The sequence below is a fragment of the Bubalus kerabau genome, chromosome 13 (genome assembly GCF_029407905.1).
Source record: "Bubalus kerabau isolate K-KA32 ecotype Philippines breed swamp buffalo chromosome 13, PCC_UOA_SB_1v2, whole genome shotgun sequence".
In the NCBI taxonomy this organism is placed as follows: Eukaryota; Metazoa; Chordata; class Mammalia; order Artiodactyla; family Bovidae; genus Bubalus; species Bubalus kerabau.
Genome location: NC_073636.1, coordinates 18,503,363 through 18,524,268, shown reverse-complemented (window position 1 = coordinate 18,524,268; position 20,906 = coordinate 18,503,363). Strand labels below are relative to the sequence as shown.

General features: G+C 40.6%; 1 protein-coding gene across 19 annotated transcripts in view; it reads left to right on the top strand.

Moving 5' to 3' along the window:
• The window catches only part of CREM (cAMP responsive element modulator), a 67,966-nt gene extending 55,488 nt beyond the window's left edge, over positions 1 to 12,478 (top strand). For 5 of the 19 annotated variants that reach the window (XM_055543667.1, XM_055543668.1, XM_055543662.1 and 2 more), the window contains 3 exons: positions 3,538 to 3,573; positions 7,383 to 7,539; positions 11,312 to 11,875. In XM_055543667.1, the coding sequence (XP_055399642.1) occupies positions 3,538 to 3,573; positions 7,383 to 7,539; positions 11,312 to 11,456 (338 nt within the window). In that variant the 3' untranslated portion in view covers positions 11,457 to 11,875. The other 14 variants (XM_055543670.1, XM_055543664.1, XM_055543676.1 and 11 more) reach the window with 7 other exon arrangements.
• The last annotated feature ends 8,428 nt before the right edge of the window (positions 12,479 to 20,906 follow it).

Here is a 20,906-nt window from a genome sequence, read left to right as displayed (position 1 = left end):
AGCAGCCTGCGCAGGTGCCTGGGGACCGAGCGCCCGCTCGTGCTTGGCCCGGGGAGTGCAAGTCTTTGATTGGCCGCCCCCCACCTACCCCACCCCCGCCTTCACTTCTTCCCGGGGTTGATGCTCTCAGTTACAGGTAATGCTTGTGATTCAGTGACTTGCAGTTGAGTGCCAGACCCGTACTAAACTTGCAGCCTAATTTCTTAAGACAGGGTTACTGTAAACACCTTTTAGCTGTTCTCTCGGTGGATCTCGCTCTCTTCCCGAAGGGAACATTCCATTGTCTTGAGCAAGTAAAGCCTGTGTTAAATTGTTTTTCTCAAAGAAGTTTTTGTGAGGTTGAGGTTTTGGAAGTGCTATAGATCACAGAAGCCCTCAGATGACAGACTTATTGTAAGAGATAGATGGACTTAATCTCAAACACTGCGTGTCATTATGATTTTAGGACCAAAGGCATTTTTGTGCATGCATTTATTTTCTAAAAATCATTAGTTGGTGTGTATTTTTCTTTACTAAGCCTTTAATTCCAATTTTCATGTCCAAATATGAGAAACAAATCATAGCAAAAAATAAAATTAAATGATTGGAGAATAACTGGAATATATTTAAACATTAAATTTTAAAGTAAAAATGTGTATACATTTTTAACCATTGCTTGTAAATAAGAGAACATTTATGTTTACAGAGTGTACATACTACTATCCTTGAAAAGATTTTTTTCTCACAGTTTTGCCCACAATGCTTATACCTGATTTACCCATTCCAATTTAAAATTTTCAGAATGCTGAAATTTTTAAAATCTCAAATGTTTTTCACAAGACCTCACTGTGTCTTCAGAAATCATTATTTTTGGAAATCTGGTCAGTTCTCACAGAATCAGTTCTGTTTAAAATGCTATTTGAGAATGAAAAGCATATTTTATTTGCTTTTTTGAGGAGCTCCCAAAACCTAGGATTTAAGGGGCCTTTTGAAGGCAGTAGTGAGCTCTGGGCCCCACCTTTGGACTCCCAGTTTCACCCCCTCTCCATTCGGATTTTGAAGGGAGTGGATGGAACTGGATCTTTGACTTGCCAACTTTTTGACCACGTGTGCTAAGTCTCTTCAGTCGTGTCCGACTCTTTGTGACCCTGTGGACTATGGCCCACCAAGCTTCTCTGTCCATGGGATTCTCCAGGCAAGAATACTGGAGTGGGTTGCTGTTCCTTTCTCCAGGGGACCGTCCCCACCCGGTTTTGACCATGATGCACATTTGACATCATGCTGCAGTAGACTGTGTGTGTGTGTGTGTGTTTATATAAAACAAGTACCGTTATATAAAACAGTTTCAAAAATAGTGCTTATGCTCTGTGATATACTTGTGTATTCTATTCTTTTTTTTAATGCCATTCTTGACCCATGAAACTAATGAATTACTTATGGTCTACAACTTATAGTTTGAAAAGCTTATCTAGACCAGAATCAGGCTCCAGAATAATGATTGGCCTGGAAAAGGTTTTAGGAGGATTTGCTTATAGGATCATGGAATTGAATGTGAGAGTGAATATCCATGGTTTATAGAATTATATGATTGATTCTGTTGGTTATACTTTAAATTTTTATCAGAAATAGTTTTTGTCATGGTATTCAGCCTGGATTTCTGAATTGTTAAAAAGTTACAACTTATTCAAATTTGGAAAATAGTATCTTAATTAGTATTTGATGCATGAGAATAAGGATACATTTCACCTTTGTGAAAAGGGGCTGCTGGAAAAGGTTTTTGTTTGGAGATTTTCACATGAAAAGATGTTTTGGATCAGGCTGTAACTGCATGGAAAGTATACAGAAATTGCCATTGTGTTATTTTCCCACTAGTTTTGAAAAAACATTTTAATGAAATACAATTTTGGATGCTTGTTTCACTTTGCCCAGTTTTATATGCCTATATGAATATGGTGCCTAATAAAATAATTATGATGATACTTTGCATTTATGTAAACTTAAAAAAAATCTGTAACTTACTGTTACAAATAAACAAATACAAATGTGGCGAGTGCTATAAGAAAGCTGGCAGAGCATGAGAGACCACGAGAAGCAGGTAACAGGGTTAAGGGATCAGGAAAGTCCCCATTGAGGAAACCATGTTTAAATAGGTGAGAGGAGAAGCACTTTCCATGCTTTGTCACTGAGGTACTGACTGCGGATGATGTTACCCTTATTTGCATCTAACTGAACAGGGATCAGAGCGGGTGAAGCTCTTCTAGCTCACCGAGTTAGCAAGCGATGAACTCTTTTGGATTTTCAGACTCCTTGTTGGGTCCTGTTCACACCATATCACGTTGCTTTTTTCTAGAATATTTATTCTTACTATCCTAGGATGATAGAGTATATATTTGCTATTGTATAGAACTTTAAATTTTTATATTCATAATTTCATCTTTTACATGGACTTCTTTTTTTCACTTGAAGAATTTTACTTAATAAACAATTCAGGAAGGTCCCTTATGGATAACTTAATGAAAAATAGTACTGGCTCAATTCTATGTGTTACAGGAATTATAACAAATTTGAAAGTGTTCAGTATTTAGTTACATTTACATAGGACTTCATTTACCTGGGAAAAGTGGGGGGCAGTGGAGGAGGGGAAGTTTTGGGTGGTGTGAGACAGCAGGCGAGGACACGCCTGGTCTGGACATTTTGAGTCCTGGTGTGGTGGCAGGGAGGAAGAGGACCAGAAAAGGAAAATGAGGATGCTGTTGCTTTGCTGGAGCCAGGGCAAGCAACCCGTGCTAACCAGTATGACTGCTAAGTCACCTCCATTGCTTGCATTTCTCCAGTGTGTTTGGGATTGGCCACATAGAGCAACGTGACACATGAAGGTAGGAGCTGTGTGTAGAAAAAGAGATCTTGATTCAGTTAACGTGCTCAGAGAACTCAATAAATAAGCAAATGATATCACCATCAATAGGGGTGTTGGTAAATCGTTTCACTCTGGAAGTTATCAAGCTAGGCATCTGGCTGGGTTTCCTCTTTTCTTTGTTAGAAAGAAATAAGTACCTTTGACAGTTTTCTTATCACCAGGCTGATGAGATTGTACCATCTGTTTCTTTGTGATTCTCCACCTTTGAGGTTCTCTTTTAAATGATTATACACCTTAAGAAGGATGTTTTCTATTATTGCTTAATAATTTATTCTCTAAGGGGATAGCATATATAGTATAAATTTTTATAGTAGAAATTTTAAAAGTTTTTTAAGAGGCATATTTTTTAAAAAGCACAATAAGGAATAAGAGCCACACATTTCAACCATTTCTATTACCCAGGTTTGTTAGAAGGGAAACTCCAGGGGGAAACATATGTATGGTTGTTATATGCCTTTGAACTAATATACACTATAAGCATAATCTGGAATATTGTCTTTCAGAACTTAAGGAAGGGAAGAGGAAGGGAACTAACATTTGCTGAAAACCTACCATGTGCCAGGCACTGTGCTAGACACTTTGACATACATTACAGGGTTTATTGTGAGTATTAAATGAAACCATGTGTCCCCATTTTACAGATGAGGAAACTGAACTTGCCCCAAGTCACATGGCTGGTAAGTGGCAGAGCTGACTAGAACCCCAACTCCAAGCCCCATGCTTTTTCTGCTGTACCGTGTTTAAAGCTTGCGAAGAGAGGTATGAAGTTACTGACCAGAAGTGAGAGTTCTAGGAATTTTCTTTCTCATGAAATATTGATACTAAACCTAAACATTTCTTTTTTTCATGTCAGGAGTTAGATGGTTGGAATCGCACCATAAATAGAATTTCTCTCCTTCCAAAATGCCAGGTTAGATGACTACTACCTAAGGGAAGACTGAAGAAATAGTGCCTTTTATCGAGAAGTCTGAATAAACATAAACACATGGCACCTTATTGGGCTCTCCATGGCTTAGTGTTAAAGACTTAGCTATAATAACAATAGCCAATTACGGTCTTATAATCATAATATTGCTTATGTTAGACATTCTAAATGACAGTGGACTTTTGCAAAACCCCAGGAAGTTTAAATTTTACTCCGTGTGGTACACATGTAAACTCACTAGGCACTTATAGTATCAAAGACCGAGCCAGATTCTAGGGGATACCAAGGTAAAAAAGATGTCCCTGACTTGTCTTTAAAGTTTGCAGCCTTAGAATAAAATTAGTATATCAATATCTTTTCCTTGTTTTTCTTTGATCATGAGTTTAAAGCCCCCACAGATGGTCTACTTATTTTCAGAAATAATGTGTACAGTGAAATTCTGGAATAAAAAATAATTTGGGCACTTTTAGTAGTTAGAAGGAACAGGAATTGGCCTTTGTAAGAATCCATGGATCAGAGTGTGACACCGAAGAATCTAATAGGTTTCTTTGAACTGTGATCCTCAACATCTGACCTGCTTTATTACCACTGAATCACTTCACTGAAAACTAAAGCTAAGACAAAAACTTTTTGATAACCTGTTTCAAAAACAAAAGTTTTTGACATTTGAATTTCCTTAAAACAAAAGATTCTCTTTGCCCATATCTTACTAACATGCTTACTAATAAGATCATATTTCAATATATGGAATTCATCTTTGATCCTTATTCAGTAACCATTAGACATTAGAATAGCACCATCACATAAATTATTGGGGATATTATAGGAATTGGTGCTAATTCCTACTAATTTACATTAATTCCTATCTGTGGCTTGAACTAATGCACTGCAGGGTGATTTTTTGTTGAAGGAGATAGAATGAATATATTCTAGGTCTGAAAAAGTGTAATAAAACCTAGTTTTGTTAGCGAATAATCTAGAACTAATACATCCAAATACAACATTCCTTTCCAAGATATCATTTTATAGCTGTATTTTTTCCTGAGCTGTTGCTCAAAATGTTTTAAGAATACTTCTTTAAAAAGTGCCGCTCTTCTTCATGGTGCCAAGTTTGGCCCTTGGAGGGTAGTTTCAGCTTTTGGAAACAGGCACAAGTTTAGAAACATTTCTGGCTTTAAGACCAGTGAATGAACTTTATTTTTTCACCTGCAAAATATTCCTCCCCCTACTCCTTTTCCTTTTTTAAAAAATGGATGCTCTTTAACTATTGTATATCACATAACCAGTCTGCTCTAACTTACAGTACCAAAAATAGCAGATATATACAAAACTAGAGCAAGCATCCTGAACCCCTCTGTGCCTTGCTGCTAATTTTTATTGCACTCTTTGTGAGCAGTGTTTGGCCAGAGCAACCCTAGACCAAGGTCTGCATCCTTGCTGCCTGCAAATGTCAGCACAGGGACGACACAAGAACTTCTCATTCGTCACAGGCCATTGTTCCAATTTTAGAAAGCCTCTGTCGCCTCCAGCTGTTCCATTGTTTAACCTTTATTAACCCTTAACCACCTTCCCCTGATGTGAATACAGAGAAAGGAGACCACAGTGTTGTTCTGTACACCGTTCTAGTTCCCCTGGTAATATGATTTGAAGTTTTTCTTAAAAATCTTAAGGAAGTTAACAGTTTACAACTGATTTTTTTAAATATCTTTTTAAATAATTACAAAATATTTCAAAATTTTCTGTGACATATAATAAGACATCTGTGTATACAGTGTTTTAAATAGTCACAAAAATAAATTTAGGATTTTCCCCAAGTTTACTAATATTGAATTTTGCTAGTGATTGTTATATCTATCACAGTTACTGTTTATCATGATTGTTTATTAAACTATATACAGAAGGGAGAAATTTATAAGTGGTTTTGTTAATCTTACAAAGACCTTGTTATCTTCACTCAAAGCCATATTTTTATTCTTTCACTTAATTCTCAAGCCCTAGAGGGAAAAAAAAACCCTGGTATATATCCAAAAGAAGCACATAGATCATTTTTGATGAACCTTTTAAACTGGTTGGCTATTTTCAGTGATAATATTCCACTTTAGTGAAAAAGTCTTCGTCTCCCTTTTGGGTAAAATTTTGTTTCTTACTCAATGGATATAATACATTTCAATGACACATAGTGATGATACCTTTCATATTTTGATTGGCACTAGGTTCAGACCAATTTTTATAGAATTTGATAACTTTTTAAACCTTTCTTGCATTTAACTTTGAGAGAGCATGCATTTTGCAATATCTCATCAAAATGAATGTTAAATTAACTATGGACCATTCATTCTCAAAGTTGAAAAGTTGGTGGTAAAAAAATGTTTCATGACTTAAATCCATCTGTCCTTTCTAGGAAGCTGTGTTTATGGCAGTGGATAGACAAACTTTGAAATCAGGACACTTGGAGGACTTTTAGTATTCAGTCTGAATACTAAATATTTAAATTTATCATTTAGCTATGATTATATTATAATTAGAAAATGTGTTTTTAAAAAATGATTGCTTAGAAATGTGTTATTATTCCAAGGAACCTAGGAAAGACAAAAATTATTATTCTGCAGAGAAACCAGTTTTAAGTAGAGCTTTCCTGTTTCTTATTTTGTTCTTGTTTTTAAGCTGAAAATACAGTAAGCTAGTATTTTCCTTCCAGCAGCCCAGTTAGTCATCATCTGTTAATAACACTTGCACTTAAAGATTTTCAGGAACTGTTTCAGGTATGATGTAGGCTCTGGGAAAATCTCTTCACCGGGCTGTTCAGAGGATACAGATGTTCTGCTTAAATAAAATTCTTGCAGTGGTGTGCAAGGGGCAGCTCCCACTGGTTTGCTGGTACCGATGATTACATTTTCAGGATTTTTATGAACTGACTGCAAAAACAGCTATCAGTAAAAATTAGATGTATTGATAATACACATAAACTTAACAAATAAATTACATTAATAAACACTTAAAACTCATCCTTTCTAATAATTATATCCATGATCTTGAGGTTATTTACATCTGTTTTGTCTCCATGGTGTGCCCCTTACTATAGTATGTCTTTCCTCCTCTACATCTAGTGAAGTCACACTGGTAGCTTGAAACTGGCCATGGTGAAAGTGTTCACATCCTGGGATTCGATAAACACTACAGGCCAGGGCTGCTTTTTCCCTCCTGGAGAGCTTGCGGTTAAATACGTATCAGCACACCACTGATTTTAGGCTAAATGAACTACTAATTCAAAAGTCTCCCTACTTTAGCCTTTGATTTACAAAAAAAAAAAAACCTTTCTAAAAAGTGTTAGGGCATTTTTCTATTAAATGTATAGACCATCCTGAGTAGCATTGTTCCAAATGCTCATGAGATCTTTCATACCTAAGATTTCTATAATGCCCTGAACAGTCATCTTAAACATTAGCAAGATCACCTCTCACAACTTGTAAAAAGAAGGTGGTTATTTCCAGGTAAACTTTATATAAAATATATCAAGTGGGAAATTGTTTATATGACTTGTGCCGTTTTGTTTCCTCGCAGCTGCCACTGGCGACATGCCGACTTACCAGATCCGAGCTCCGACTACTGCTTTGCCACAGGGAGTGGTGATGGCTGCCTCCCCCGGAAGCCTGCACAGTCCCCAGCAGCTAGCAGAGGAAGCGACACGCAAACGGGAGCTGAGGCTAATGAAAAACAGGTAAGGCGTTCCATCAGAGACTGCGGCCACCTAGGGGACCTATCATTTCCTACAGTCCTCAGCTATTTCTCCCATGTTACGTGTTCTGTGGCATTCTGTGTAGACTCCTGCTCTGCTTGTGCTCATAGGTAAGTTTTCTAATCAGAGTTCCAGCTGTGAAACTCTTTCATCAGCCGAGGTACATCCCCGTGTTGTAGGGTAATATCTAAATGAGACATTATATTTTTTTAATGACAACAGAAGGACTTTATTACAAATAAAGATTCACTTTATACTTGGTATTTACTTTGTGAAATAGGTGATAAGTAATTTTAAGCTTCTTAGCAACTATACTCAATAAAAATTAAAATAATATTTTAAAAAATTATCATTATTTAATTTGTCAATTAGTATGGTCAATATAATTATCATTATTATGAAATAAGACATTCAGATACAATGAAAACCTTAGAAAATGGTTCGATGATGATAATGAAGTACTTCTATACTTTATACAAAAAGACTGAAATAAAACCATTGCCTGACTTGTTTTTTTTTTTTTTAATTGGAGAATAATTGTTTTACAAGATTGTGTTGGTTTCTGCCATACATCAGCATGAATCAGCCATACGCATACATATGTCCAGTTCCTCTTGAACCTTCTTCCCACCTCCCACCCCATCCCACCCCATCCCACCCCTCTGACTTGTTAAAGATCCTGTAAAAAAAAAAAAAAAAAAAGCTTCTTTATGAGCAAAATAAATTTGAATATGAGTTCAGAATTTTCTAAGTCTTTTACATGTAGTTTTCTATCCATTTTGTAACTTCGTTTTTTCTCTATTATACCAAAGTACAGTCTATTCTGAAAAATTCTCGCTGAGTGCAGGGACAAAGCAAGAGGAAGAATTAAAATTACCCACAGCCCCACCATGTAGAGATACCTCCTGTAGTATACTTCTAGTTCCCTCTCTCATTTTCTCACATGTTCTTGCATATTTTCTGGACTTGAAATAACTGAGACAGTCTCTAGGTGCGAGGAATTCTGAGACGGGTCTATTTTAGCTTCGAGATTTCAGTTTCAGAGCAGGACAAGAGAAAAACAGATGACACATGGCTATTTGGTTGCTCAGTGTCTGTTGAGCAAGTTTTCAATGCTTGTTTCTACCATTTCTTTAACTCGCAGGCACATAGCTTTCACATGAGAATAGGTCTAGTTATTCTCCTTACTTTTCATGGGCTTCCCCGGTGGCTCAGACCATAAAGAATCTGCCTGCAATGCAGGAGACCTAGGTTCGATCCCTGGGTCGGGAAGATACTCTGGAGAAGGGAATGGTTACCCACTCCAGTATTCATGCCTGGGAGATCCCATGGACAGAGGAGCCTAGTGGGCTGCAGTCCATGGGGTTGCAAAGAGTCAGACATGACTGAGCACACACACATACACATCCTCCTTACTTTACAGATGAGCAGCTGAGGTTCAGAGAGGTCAGGTAACAAGCTGGCTAAAATCACACAGCCCAAACTGCCCAGAACCTGGAAGTGCATTCAGGTTGTCTTTACCCAGAGCCCACATAGCACGAACACTGAGGTCACCTGCAAGAGACCTTGGTGTCAGCTGCACATTTAGTTGTATGCCTTACAGAAAGAATTAAAATTACCCATAGCCCCACCATGTAGAGACATGTAGGACTGACTTATTCATGTAAAAGACCTGTTACACATTCTCTCTCTAAAAAGACTAAATTCTTTGGCCAGCATTCATAATAGATACTTAATTGTATTTCTATCAATCCCACGATGGTTTTTATTTTTTTAACAAGCTTGTCAGTGTTTCCTCTTTGCTGTGTATTTCTTCTCCACGCCAAGGATATCTTCAGACAAATGCAAGACCTGAAAGCTGAGCTAACTATTAATAGAAGAAACAGGTGTTTTCCGTAGCCGAGACAACTTAGGAATGTACCACCTACTGGTATGACCATTCAGAGCTTTGTGCCTAGAACATTTGACTCTGGTAACATGCATGCAGACGCACAAAACGTGAAGTATGAATATTTCACTAGAAATAGTCCTGTGCCTAGAACATTTTGACTCTGGTAACACGCAGGCAGACACATGAAACATGAAGTATGGACATTTCACTAGAAATAGTTGACCTTGGTAAATAAAACTTGAAAAATTAGACATCCCACGACACTGCTCTTCAATATTTAAAATTTCATTTCATGGTAACTTGTTTTATAAAATGACTATCTTCCTTCCAGATCTAGAATTTCATATGATGATTTAATCATGAAAAGCTTGGTATTCAGAAATATATTTTCATTTCTTTGTGAAAGAGTTGAATTATGCTCCCAAACTGCCAAGTGTGATTGGAGTTACTCTTGACTTTGCCATGTGAATCATTTAGATTAACTTAATCTGTGTTTATCAGATTGGGCTCACTTTTACACTGTTAATTTTTCTGTTAACTGGTTGAGAAGTCTGAGAACATCTTAAATTCACAGGGTGACGCCATTGTTCCCAGCTAGGCAGTAAGGCTTGATCTCTTCCTGCAGTTCATTGGGATTTCAAGGTCTCTCTTCTGCTGACCCTTAATTCCGACAGAGAAAACACAGATAACCAGTTGTTAGTGAGCATCAACTATCCCCAAACATAAAACAGAATCGGCCAAGTGTGTTGCACACGTCAATCTTAGTTCAGGATTGCAGCAGAGGTAACTGGCATTACCATAGTTGGTAATTAGACATTCAACACAACTTTTGTTTATATATTTGAATGATCTATTTCAACGCAGGCTTTTTGATACGATGAGTACCTGAAAGGCAGTTCTTCTCAAAGGAATGCTTCAAAATAAAGCTGTGATCAAAGGGTATCTTCTGCAGAGGAGTTAAATGATGTGGTTGCCACCTCCTCCCTCCCTGAAAAAAAAAAAAGGAGGACAGAAAATGCTGGCTGTGTCCATTGTTTTTTGGTGGGGTTACGCGTGAAAGTAACTGACTCGGCTCGTGGGTTCATCTGGGTGTGGTGCTTTGGCTGCTGGTCTGGCCTCCTCCGGGCGCGTCTGCACTGCTTGCAGTCCTGGTTTGCAGATGTATGTCTCATGTCCTTTCCATGCTTTCTGTCATGGCATTCTCACATTTCCAGGTTTAAGTTGTCTGAATTACTGAGGGTTGTATTCTGTACCCTGTCTTCTCTCCTTTAATTTTCAAAAGCCAAGTCCCTTTAATTTTGGTTTATGAGAATGTGCATGACCTGTTATTCTTATCTGTGTTGTTTTTCCAGCCAATAAATTATTGCTTGCCATCCCAGTTGATCTTGTCTTAACTGAGATTTAGTCTTGAAGAATAAAAACCTCCCATACTGAGGTTTAAGGTTGCTGAGGATTAATTTTTCTAATCATTTTTGATCCAAGTTAACTCATGATGGAACATGTGGCTTTTGGTGGACAAAGATAGTTAAGAGAATTGAACAGATCTGTCATTTTTTTTTTGGTAGAAATTCATGTGGGGATGTGTTCCTATCGTTTTGGTTACTGAAAACCTTCTGGTCCCTGTGACCATGGGCCATGTGCCCTAAGGAAACACCTGGTACCACAGATGCCGGGCCAGTTGTTGCTCTGCCATCGCTCCTGCTGGCTGAGGGTGACCACACGCCCAGGCCCGTGCTTGGTCACAGCTGTCGTGCGGCTCTGTCCAGACCTGACCGAGGACCGCCTGGTGGTTGAGCCCGGGGGTCCGCTCTGGACTGCGCTGAGAGATTGTTCCCCTTGTCACTTGCCTTGTGTTGGTTCCAGGGAAGCTGCCCGGGAGTGTCGCAGGAAGAAGAAAGAATATGTCAAGTGTCTTGAAAACCGCGTGGCTGTGCTTGAAAACCAAAACAAGACCCTCATTGAGGAACTCAAGGCCCTCAAAGATCTTTATTGCCATAAAGCAGAGTAACTGTCTTTGACTCGGACCTTGTTTGCTCTGAACTCTAATCAAGGCAGGAGGTGCAGCCATGCTACTAATTGCCATGTGGAATGACCTGTGGAAGGGACCCCAGTGACCCTTGAGAACCCAGTTTGGCTTTAGTGTTTGAAATTGAATGAGACCTCTTGTCCCAGGATGGGGAATGCAACCATGATCACACTTCCCAAGCCTTCTTCAGCCTCCTTGTCAGTAGCGTGCATGCGAAAAAATGTTTTGTTTGCCCTTTTGCTTTCTATTTTCTTTCAGGGAAGCTGCTAAAGAATGTCGACGTCGAAAGAAAGAATATGTCAAGTGTCTGGAGAGTCGAGTTGCGGTGCTGGAAGTTCAAAACAAGAAGCTTATAGAGGAACTGGAAACCTTGAAAGACATTTGCTCTCCCAAAACAGATTAGTAGAAATATTTAACTATGAACTGATTACAACCTGTACAGTTGCTTTTGAAGGCAATACAATATATAGCCGGCAAGAATTATGGCTTTTTTTTCCTCCTTTGTATCATTCAGCGTATTTTCTAATCTCTAACATTCCCAAACTGCTTCACTGTACGTAGTTAACTCTTAGCTGTAACTTCAATTTTTTTTTAGAAGAGACAAACTGTAAAAAAAAGTCTGTAACAGATTCTTAAAATGCAATATTTGTAAGACTTGTTCCAATGCCACATATTTGCAGTTCCCCATCTCTGTGTCATGAATAGTGTCCTATGCAATAAAAATTTTTTGCAGATCTTTAAAAATCATTTTAGGAAAGGGTGATCAAAGATAAATGCATCCAGCAGTACAATAAAAATAAACCACAAAAAAATACCTCAGGAGAGAATGGAAAGAAAGAAGGAATGGAAAGAATCTAGTGACATGCCTATGTGAAAATAATAGCCTATAAATGAATTTATGGCATTTGCAGATTTTTATATTGGTTGCTTTGTAAAGAAAATATTGTATTGCTGTCCTTGAATGCCAGAGTTGACAACAGTTTTTAATAGAACCATGTTGGTTACACTTTGTAGTGTTTGTGCTCTTTCAACTATCCGAACATTGACTACAGTTTTTACTCTATGGTGTAATATAAAAGATCTTGCAGAAGCTTTTAGTGTCGGTTTGCTCTTAAGGTGATGAAAGATGACACATATTTTAATACCTGTGCCGAGTTACAAGTTCAAATTGTATTTGCAGACCTTCACGGGCTCCACTGCCGATTTCCACAGTGGATTTCCATGTTTTCTGCCACGTGTTCTTTCTGCCATCGTCTCAGAAACCCAGCCCCAGGGCTTAGCTGTATACAGCAGAGTAGCTCTGAGAGATTCAGCTGGTGTGATGGACTAGGCCTCTCTGCGCATGGTCTGGAAATCTCCTGCTGGTGACCCTCTATTGTGAGTTGTGGCTAACCACCATGGGAGGGTTTGGTTTTTTTTTTTTTTAATATTTATTTGGCTGCATCAGGGCTTAGTTGTGACACATGGGATGTTTTGCTGCTTCATGGACTCTCTAGTTGTAGCAAATGGGCTAAGTTGCCCCACAGACTGTGGGATCTTAGTTCCCCAATCAGGGATCTAATCCAAGCCCCTTGCATTGCAAGGCAGATTCTTAACCACTGGACCACCAGGGAAGTCCCACCATAGGAATTTGAAAGGAAAATCTAAGACAACTTAAGATTTTATTTTTCCACTTTGAGATAGCTACTTGTTAGATCAAATACTTTTGAGTCAGCACTTTCAGATGAAGTTCATTACGTCGAGTGGGTTATTACTGGTATTCACATCTCATCCTACTTTTATAATAAAAAACCTCGAAGACATGTGTAAGCCCAAAGCCCTGACCACAAGATGCTCTGTCACCTCACTCACTCATGGGACTTCTGCTGAAGGCCTCCTGTGGGCTGGACTCAGCTTAGTTTCTGCTGTAACTCCCGACCTGTGAAGGCTGCCCCTCCCCCAGTTTCAGCAGTGGAGCTGGCTTCTGTGTGCAGTGTGGGGTGCAGGACAGGAGGCCGCTGTGTGGCATCTTAGTGCCACCCCACGTCATCATTCCTTATCTGTAACTCCCAGGAGGCCAGGCGCACCGTTTGCGGCTTTCTCTAGAAATACTTAATCCACCCAACAGAGCCCGAGCTCTGAATCTCTTTTATCTCAATGTTTGTCTTTCATTCTACAGAGAAGTAAGATGAGGAAGGAAGATAAGAAAGAAAAGAGGAAAGGAAAACCCCAGGTTTCAAGTGAAGGAGAAGGGTGCTTGGTACTCATGCAGTTATCAGTCACTCCATCACTCAACCTTTCATTCAGTCGCTCAGAGTCTGTGTAAATGAGATGTATGTTCAGAAGTGTGGACACTGCGGGGCGGGGGGGGGGGGGTGACCCAGGGATTGGCAGACAGGGCGTAAACAAGTGGATGCAGGAGATGCAGTAGGTCAGAAGGGGAGGCAGATGTGGGTGGAGCCAGATGGGGTCTTCCTGAAGGAGGCAGACAGGAGTGACTGGAAATGCAGCGGTGAGGGTGTGTGTATCTAGATGGGGTACAGAGCAGACCCCCTCCTAGGAGAAGAGTCAAGAAATTGGAGGAGGTGAAATTAGGACTCATGGAGGGAGTCCATTTGGTTCGACAGAGGCTGTGTGTATACATGTGTACCCCACTCTGTCATTTCAGGGAAAGGAGATTGCATCTGACTACTTGGGACCCCGATAGCCAATGCCCCCCCCCCTTTTCCCCAGGAGTTTAAACATGAGGAAATGTTATCATCTCATGAGACACCAGGCCCAGAGATTCAGTGGCTCAACACGGCCTCAAGAGCATCGGCTCCCTGTGTAGGCTGGCCTCCGAATCCTGGTATCGTTGCCTGGATATAAGCACCAGAGGGCAGCCGGCAGCACCTCTTCTGGTTGTCCTGTCTTCAGAGCAAAGAAAACCTGCACAGAAGACCTTCTGCAGGTCTCACCAGCTGAGTCTCACCTGCCAGACGCTCATCGTTACCCCTTCCGCAGCTGCTCACTGGCCTGGAGAGTGGAGTTAAAAGCTTTGGATTCCTAGTGAGGATGCAGCCTCTGGGGCTGGGAGGGTGGCCAGCTTCTGTGAAGCATATGGCCAATTGGTGTTGAATAGAACTGGATTCCGGAAGAGCCAGGTGTGGGCAGCTAATGGGGTGTCCCATATTGGTGATGTGCGAGGCTGCAGCTGGCCGGGGGTTGGGGACCTTGGTGGGACTTGAGGCTGGAGTCGCACAGGACTTCCCCAGATTCTGGCTTATCTGATTTGTACCTTGGAACCTCATCTTTTGATGCTAGATTAGCACAATGTGCTAGCTTTCCACCCAGCATTAGCAGATACTGCCTGCAGCCTCCTGGTAGATGGAGCCAGAGGTAAGCTGGAAGCTGTGTGGACATCGTTTGTCTCGTGCAGCAGTGCTGCATGGAATCCAGAGCTGTCACTGTGTCTGTGACTTTATTCTTTTAATCCTAAGAGTTTCTGCTCCTGGACTATTGGAAATAGAAATTATTGACCCTAGGTTGGAGGATTACACCACCTTGTCAGATTCAACTAGGTGGCTTGTGACTTGAAATTGCTCAAAATGGAAGAATAGAGGGAGGACATTGCTGGGTGTGTGGCCAGGAGCTCTGCACTTGTCCGAAGTAGCACCATTTGTATCAGCAGCCTCGCCTCTCTGCTTCCTTCATCAGCTCTTCTTATGTCCAGTAAGGCTGTGCCTTTGTGCCTAAAGTACATTTTTAAAGTATGAGGACTCTTGAAACCAACACACTGCTTTTCTAGACCTTAACCAAAAATCATGGCGTGATTTGGGCACATGTGCGGCACAGGCTGCCCCCGAGACTCAGCCAGCCCTGCTGAGTTATCAGCACTTCACAAGCTTCTTGGCAGCTGAGGTGCCAAATCTGAGGTGCCGCATCTGAGGTGGTCCTAGAGACACCCAACCCCACGCCAGCTACTCAAGCATGGCACAGTTGAATCTTTATGCTTTGTGGGTAAGCTTCTCTATAAATCCATTTTCTCCTAAGTACATTTCATATTCCTACATTTCAGAATTCCAAATGTATTTTTTTTTAACACAAACCATTGTTAACACAGTGTTTGTACTTCAAAGATTTATTTTGCCACAGGATACTGTGTGATGACTTATGACGAGATTTAAGGTAAGTCTCTTCACACATAATTCCATCAAAGATGTGAAATCGCTTAGTCCAACTCTTTGCGACCCCATGGACTGTAGCCTATGAGGCTCCTCCATCCATGGAATTTTCCAGGCAAGAGTATTGGAGTGGGTTGCCATTTCCTTCTCCAGGGGATCTTCCTCACCCAGGGATTGAACCCAGGTCTCCCGCATTGCAAGCAGACGCTTTTACCATCTGAGCCACCAGGGAAGCTCATCAAAGATGGAAAACGAATAAAACAAAAGTAACCTTGCACTCTGTTACAGTAGGTTGTATGTGCTTAAATGAAATGCAACCTTTCTTATTTCTAAGCCAGTCTTAGTTTTCAGGAAGATAGAGGTTTTTGTTTTTTCAGATTTCCTTATTAAAAAAAAATGTTTGTTCGTAAATAGTACCAAAGCTCAGTGTGGGTTGCACTGCACACACTTCATTACCATTTGTTTTTACTTTTTTTTTTTTTTTTTATTGTTTGGCTGAGGGATCTTAGTTCCCCGACCAGGGATTGAACCAGTGACCCTTGCTTTGGGAGTGTGGAGTCTTAACCACTGAACCACCAGGGAGTCCGTGTTCTAGCTTTTAATCCAGATCTTTACCTTTCCTGGGCCATCGATCAGATTTGAAGATAAAGCCTTGCTCCGAATCTATGAATTCCTTGGATCTTTCTGCAGAAAGAGTCAGAGTCTGAACTTAACACCCTTTCTCCTCCCCTCTGTGCCCCCAAGGCTTCTGCCCACAGCCCTGAGGTCGGGGGCGGGGGATGAGGAAGCCTGTGAGGCTCGACTTTCAGCTCCCCGACTGTCCGGAGGGAAGGTGTCACCTTTAAAAAATTAATTGTATCCTTTTACTTTTCAGAAATCAACTTTAGTTTTTAATATAGGTAAGACATATTTGAGATTCAAAATTCAAAGGATACAAAGGTATAGAGTGCAAAGTCTGTTTCCCATCCCTGGCTCCCGTCACCCGGGAGGCAACTGCGGTCACCAGTTTCTTTTTTGGGAAAGAGATTCATGGATGATGCCTCCTGTTTCCTTAGATTGCTGTGCTGTATTCAGGACTGTGATAGGTTTCTGGAAAGAGACCTGCGGAGTCAGGCAGCATGTTCGTCGCTACAAGTGAGAAAGGGTCTGGAAGGAGAGAGGGTCAGGGCCCGTGGCAACACTGGCACTTCATGGACTCTTCTGTTACATCCCGAGTCCTGTGGCGGCTCCAACCACACAGCTGTTATCCAAAGCAATGGCTGCCATTTACCGAGTGCTGTCCCTGTGCTCAGCACCAAAATGCATGCCACACGGGGCTTATCGCACCTAATTCTCATCAGTATTGGTGCTTTTACCATCACCCCCATCTTGCAGACGAGGAAGTAGACTTGGAGAGGGTAAGTGACTAGCCCAAGGTCACACAACAGCTAGGGCTCAGGGTCGAGAGCAAACCTGGCAGCGAGCAAGGGAGCCCGGACCCAAAGCAAGAAGGTGGCCGGAGGGCATGCGTGCTGGCCAGGTGGGTGGTGGCTGGAGACACTCTGTGGCCCCACTGGGTAGACTTAGGAACACCCGAACCCTTCCTGTTGTAATGAACAAGAGCATGCATCCATTTCTTTTTAAAACCTTTTCTTTTATATTGGAATGTAGCCAATTAACATTGTTGTGATAGCTTCATGTGCACAGCAGAGGGACTCAGCCACACATGGACATGTATCCACTCTCCCCCAAACTCCCCTCCCATCCAGGCTGCTATACAACACTGAGCCAAGTTCCCTGTGCTAGACAGGAGGCCCTTGCTGGTTATCCGTTTGAGAGCATGCATCCATTTCTCTCTGGTGTTTAAAATCCATGAAGCCATCAGGAGAAAATGGTACTACAGATTGAGGATTAGATGTTGGGATATCAAAGCTGCAGACTTACACATTGGAATAGAATCCCCAAGCTAAAAAGAGGTGATAAAGGTGTAACTTACTGCTTTCATTTTATAGACAAGGAAACCAGATTTTAGGTTGATTGATTTAAATGTTGATAGTTACTGGGAATGGCGAGATTAGAAATACTCAGAACTCTTAACTCCATTACCACAATGCCTCTCTTTTTTTGTAAACTGAATTTTTAACCAGCTTTTGGCAAAAGCCTAGTTTTCTGAGAAACCATTTGCCCTTGTGACCCCTGAAACAGTGGGAGGCTGCAGGACCTTGCTGGATCCATCCATCCCTGACATGTGGTACAGAATTCATGAGCAAAATGGCCTTAGACTGAAACTGGCCTTAATGAAGGAAGGGGTGTCTACTTTGATCTGGATCATGTAGGTTAAGATTTTGACACCTGAAGACTTTATTTAGACAAATGTTACTTCACTTACAGTTATTTATGAATATGCTCAAAATGTGACTGAAAATTTTCCAGCTCACAAGTCTCTGCCTTGCTCACTCTTAACACGGCTGCACTGAGTAAAAGGAAGTATTGCCAGCCCAGAAACCACTGTGGTTTTCAACGCCTTAGAAGATTTACCTTCCCATCACCCGACTTATTGATTTTACTTCTTCAAAGGACTAAATTAGTCATGAATAAGAGAGACTATACTCCTTTTAGAAGATTTCTCTCCATGTTAACTAGTTATTTGAAAAGTTTTATTGATGATTTTATTTGATTTTTTAAATCAAACTTATTTTAATAGTTTTATTGATTTTTATATAATTAGATGGACATTTTAAAAATTCTACTTTTAAATTTACAGTTTTAATGTATAATATAATAGCTATACAAATTAAAGTTTATATAACAGAACATATAACTAGTCCAAAACCAGTTTTAAAGGACTTTAATATTTGGAAGGAGTGATGCTAAAGCTGAAACTCCAGTACTTTGGCCACCTCATGCAAAGAGTTGACTCATTGGAAAAGACTCTGATGCTGGGAGGGATTGGGGGCAGGAGGAGAAGGGGACAACAGAGGATGAGATGGCTGGATGGCATCACTGACTTGATGGACATGAGTCTGAGTGAACTCCGGGAGTTGGTAATGGACATGGAGGCCTGGTGTGCTGGGGTCGCAAAGAACTGGACACGACTGAGCGACTGAACTGAACTGAACTGAATATTTCCAATAGGACTAAATTTCTAGTTTTCTTATTGAAGATTATTGTGGTGTGAGGGTTTTTTTTTTTTTTTTTTTACTTAATTGCATATCAGTTCAGTTCAGTTGCTCAGTCATGTCCGACTTTTTGCAATCCCATGGACTTCAGCACGCCAGGCTTCCCTGTCCTTCACCAACCCCTGGAGCTTGCTCAAACTCATGTCCATTGAGTCAGTGATGCCATCCAACCATCTCATCTTCTGTCGTTCCCTTCTCCTCCTGCCTTTAATCTTTCCCAGCATCAGGGTATTTACCAATGAGTCAGTTCTTCATATCAGGTAGAGTTTCAGCTTCAGCAAATATCATGGGTTAAATGATTTGATAGCTACGATCACTGTAGATTTGCATAAGCAAATATTTGAAAATATTTCCTTATTCCTGCTACCTGACTTTGGTGCTTGGTAACTTCAAACTCCTGAGGCCCAGGACACAGGAATTTCTGTGGTGAGAGGCAGACACAGTCAGCGTGGTTGGTGATGGAGATAGGTTTGATGGAGATCTTTGGAGATAGGTTTATGGGAAAATCCTTCATGTTTGTCTTGGCTGACACTCTGTGGTCATATAGTGTACTGCAATGAATTTGGCATGTGGGAGTAACTTTATTGAGATACAATTCTCATGCTGCAATTCATCTAGTTCAAGTGTACAGTTGAGTGAGTGACTTTTAGCTGTGTAATCATCACCACAATCTAGAAGTTAGAGCACTGCCACCACTCCACTAAGATGGTGCACGCCCATTTATAGTGAACTAACTTGCTTTTATTTTGCTTCCTGTGATATAAAGAATGGCAAGAAATCCAAAAATCAAAATGGCTGTCTGAGGAGGCCTTAAAAATAGCTGTGAAAAGAAGAGAAGCGAAAAGTAAAGGAGAAAAGGAAAGATATAAGCATCTGAATGCAGAGTTCCAAAGAACAGCAAGAAGAGATAAGAAAGCCTTCCTCAGCAATCAATGTAAAGAAATAGAGGAAAACAACAGAATGGGAAAGACTAGAGATCTCTTCAAGAAAATTAGAGATACCAAGGAAACTTTTCATGAAAAGATGGGCTCGATAAAGGACAGAAATGGTATGGACATAACAGAAGCAGAAGATATTAAGAAGAGGTGGCAAGAATACACAGAACTGTACAAAAAAGATCTTCACGACCCAGATAATCACGATGGTGTGATCACTCACCTAGAGCCAGACATCCTGGAATGTGAAGTCAAGTAGGCCTTAGAAAGCATCACTACGAACAAAGCTAGTGGACGTGATGGCATTCCAGTTGAGCTATTTCAAATCCTGAAAGATGATGTTGTGAAAGCGCTGCACTCAATATGCCAGCAAATTTGGAAAACTCAGCAGTGGCCACAGGGACTGGAAAAGGTCAGTTTTCATTCCAGTCCCAAGGAAAGGTAATGCCAAAGAACGCTCAAACTACCGCACAATTGCACTCATCTCACACGCTAGTAAAATAATGCTCAAAATTCTCCAAGCCAGGCTTCAGCAATACATGAACCGTGAACTTCCAGATGTTCAAGCTGGTTTTAGAAAAGGCAGAGGAACCAGAGATCAAATTGCCAACATCTGCTGGATCTTCGAAAAGCAAGAGAGTTCCAGAAAAACATCTATTTCTGCTTTATTGACTGTGCCAAAGCCTTTGACTGTGTGGATCACAATAAACGGTAGAAAATTCTGAAAGAGATGGGAATACCAGACCACCTGACCTGCCTCTTGAGAAACCTATATGCAGGTCAGGAAGCAACAGTTAGAACTGGACATGGTACAGACTGGTTCCAAATAGGAAAAGGAGTACATCAAGGCTGTTATATTGTCACCCTGCTTATTTAACTTCTATGCAGAGTACATCATGAGAAACGCTGGGCTGGAAGAAGCACAAGCTGGAATCAAGATTGCCGGGAGAAATATCAATAACCTCAGATATGCAGATGACACCACCCTTATGGCAGAAAGTGAAGAGGAACTCAAAAGCCTCTTGATGAAAGTGAAAGAGGAGAGTGAAAAAGTCGGCTTAAAGCTCAACTTTCAGAAAACGAAGATCATGGCATCTGGTCCCATCACTTCATGGGAAATAGATGGAGAAACAGTGTCAGACTTTATTTTTCTGGGCTCCAAAATCACTGCAGATAGTGACTGCAGCCATGAAATTA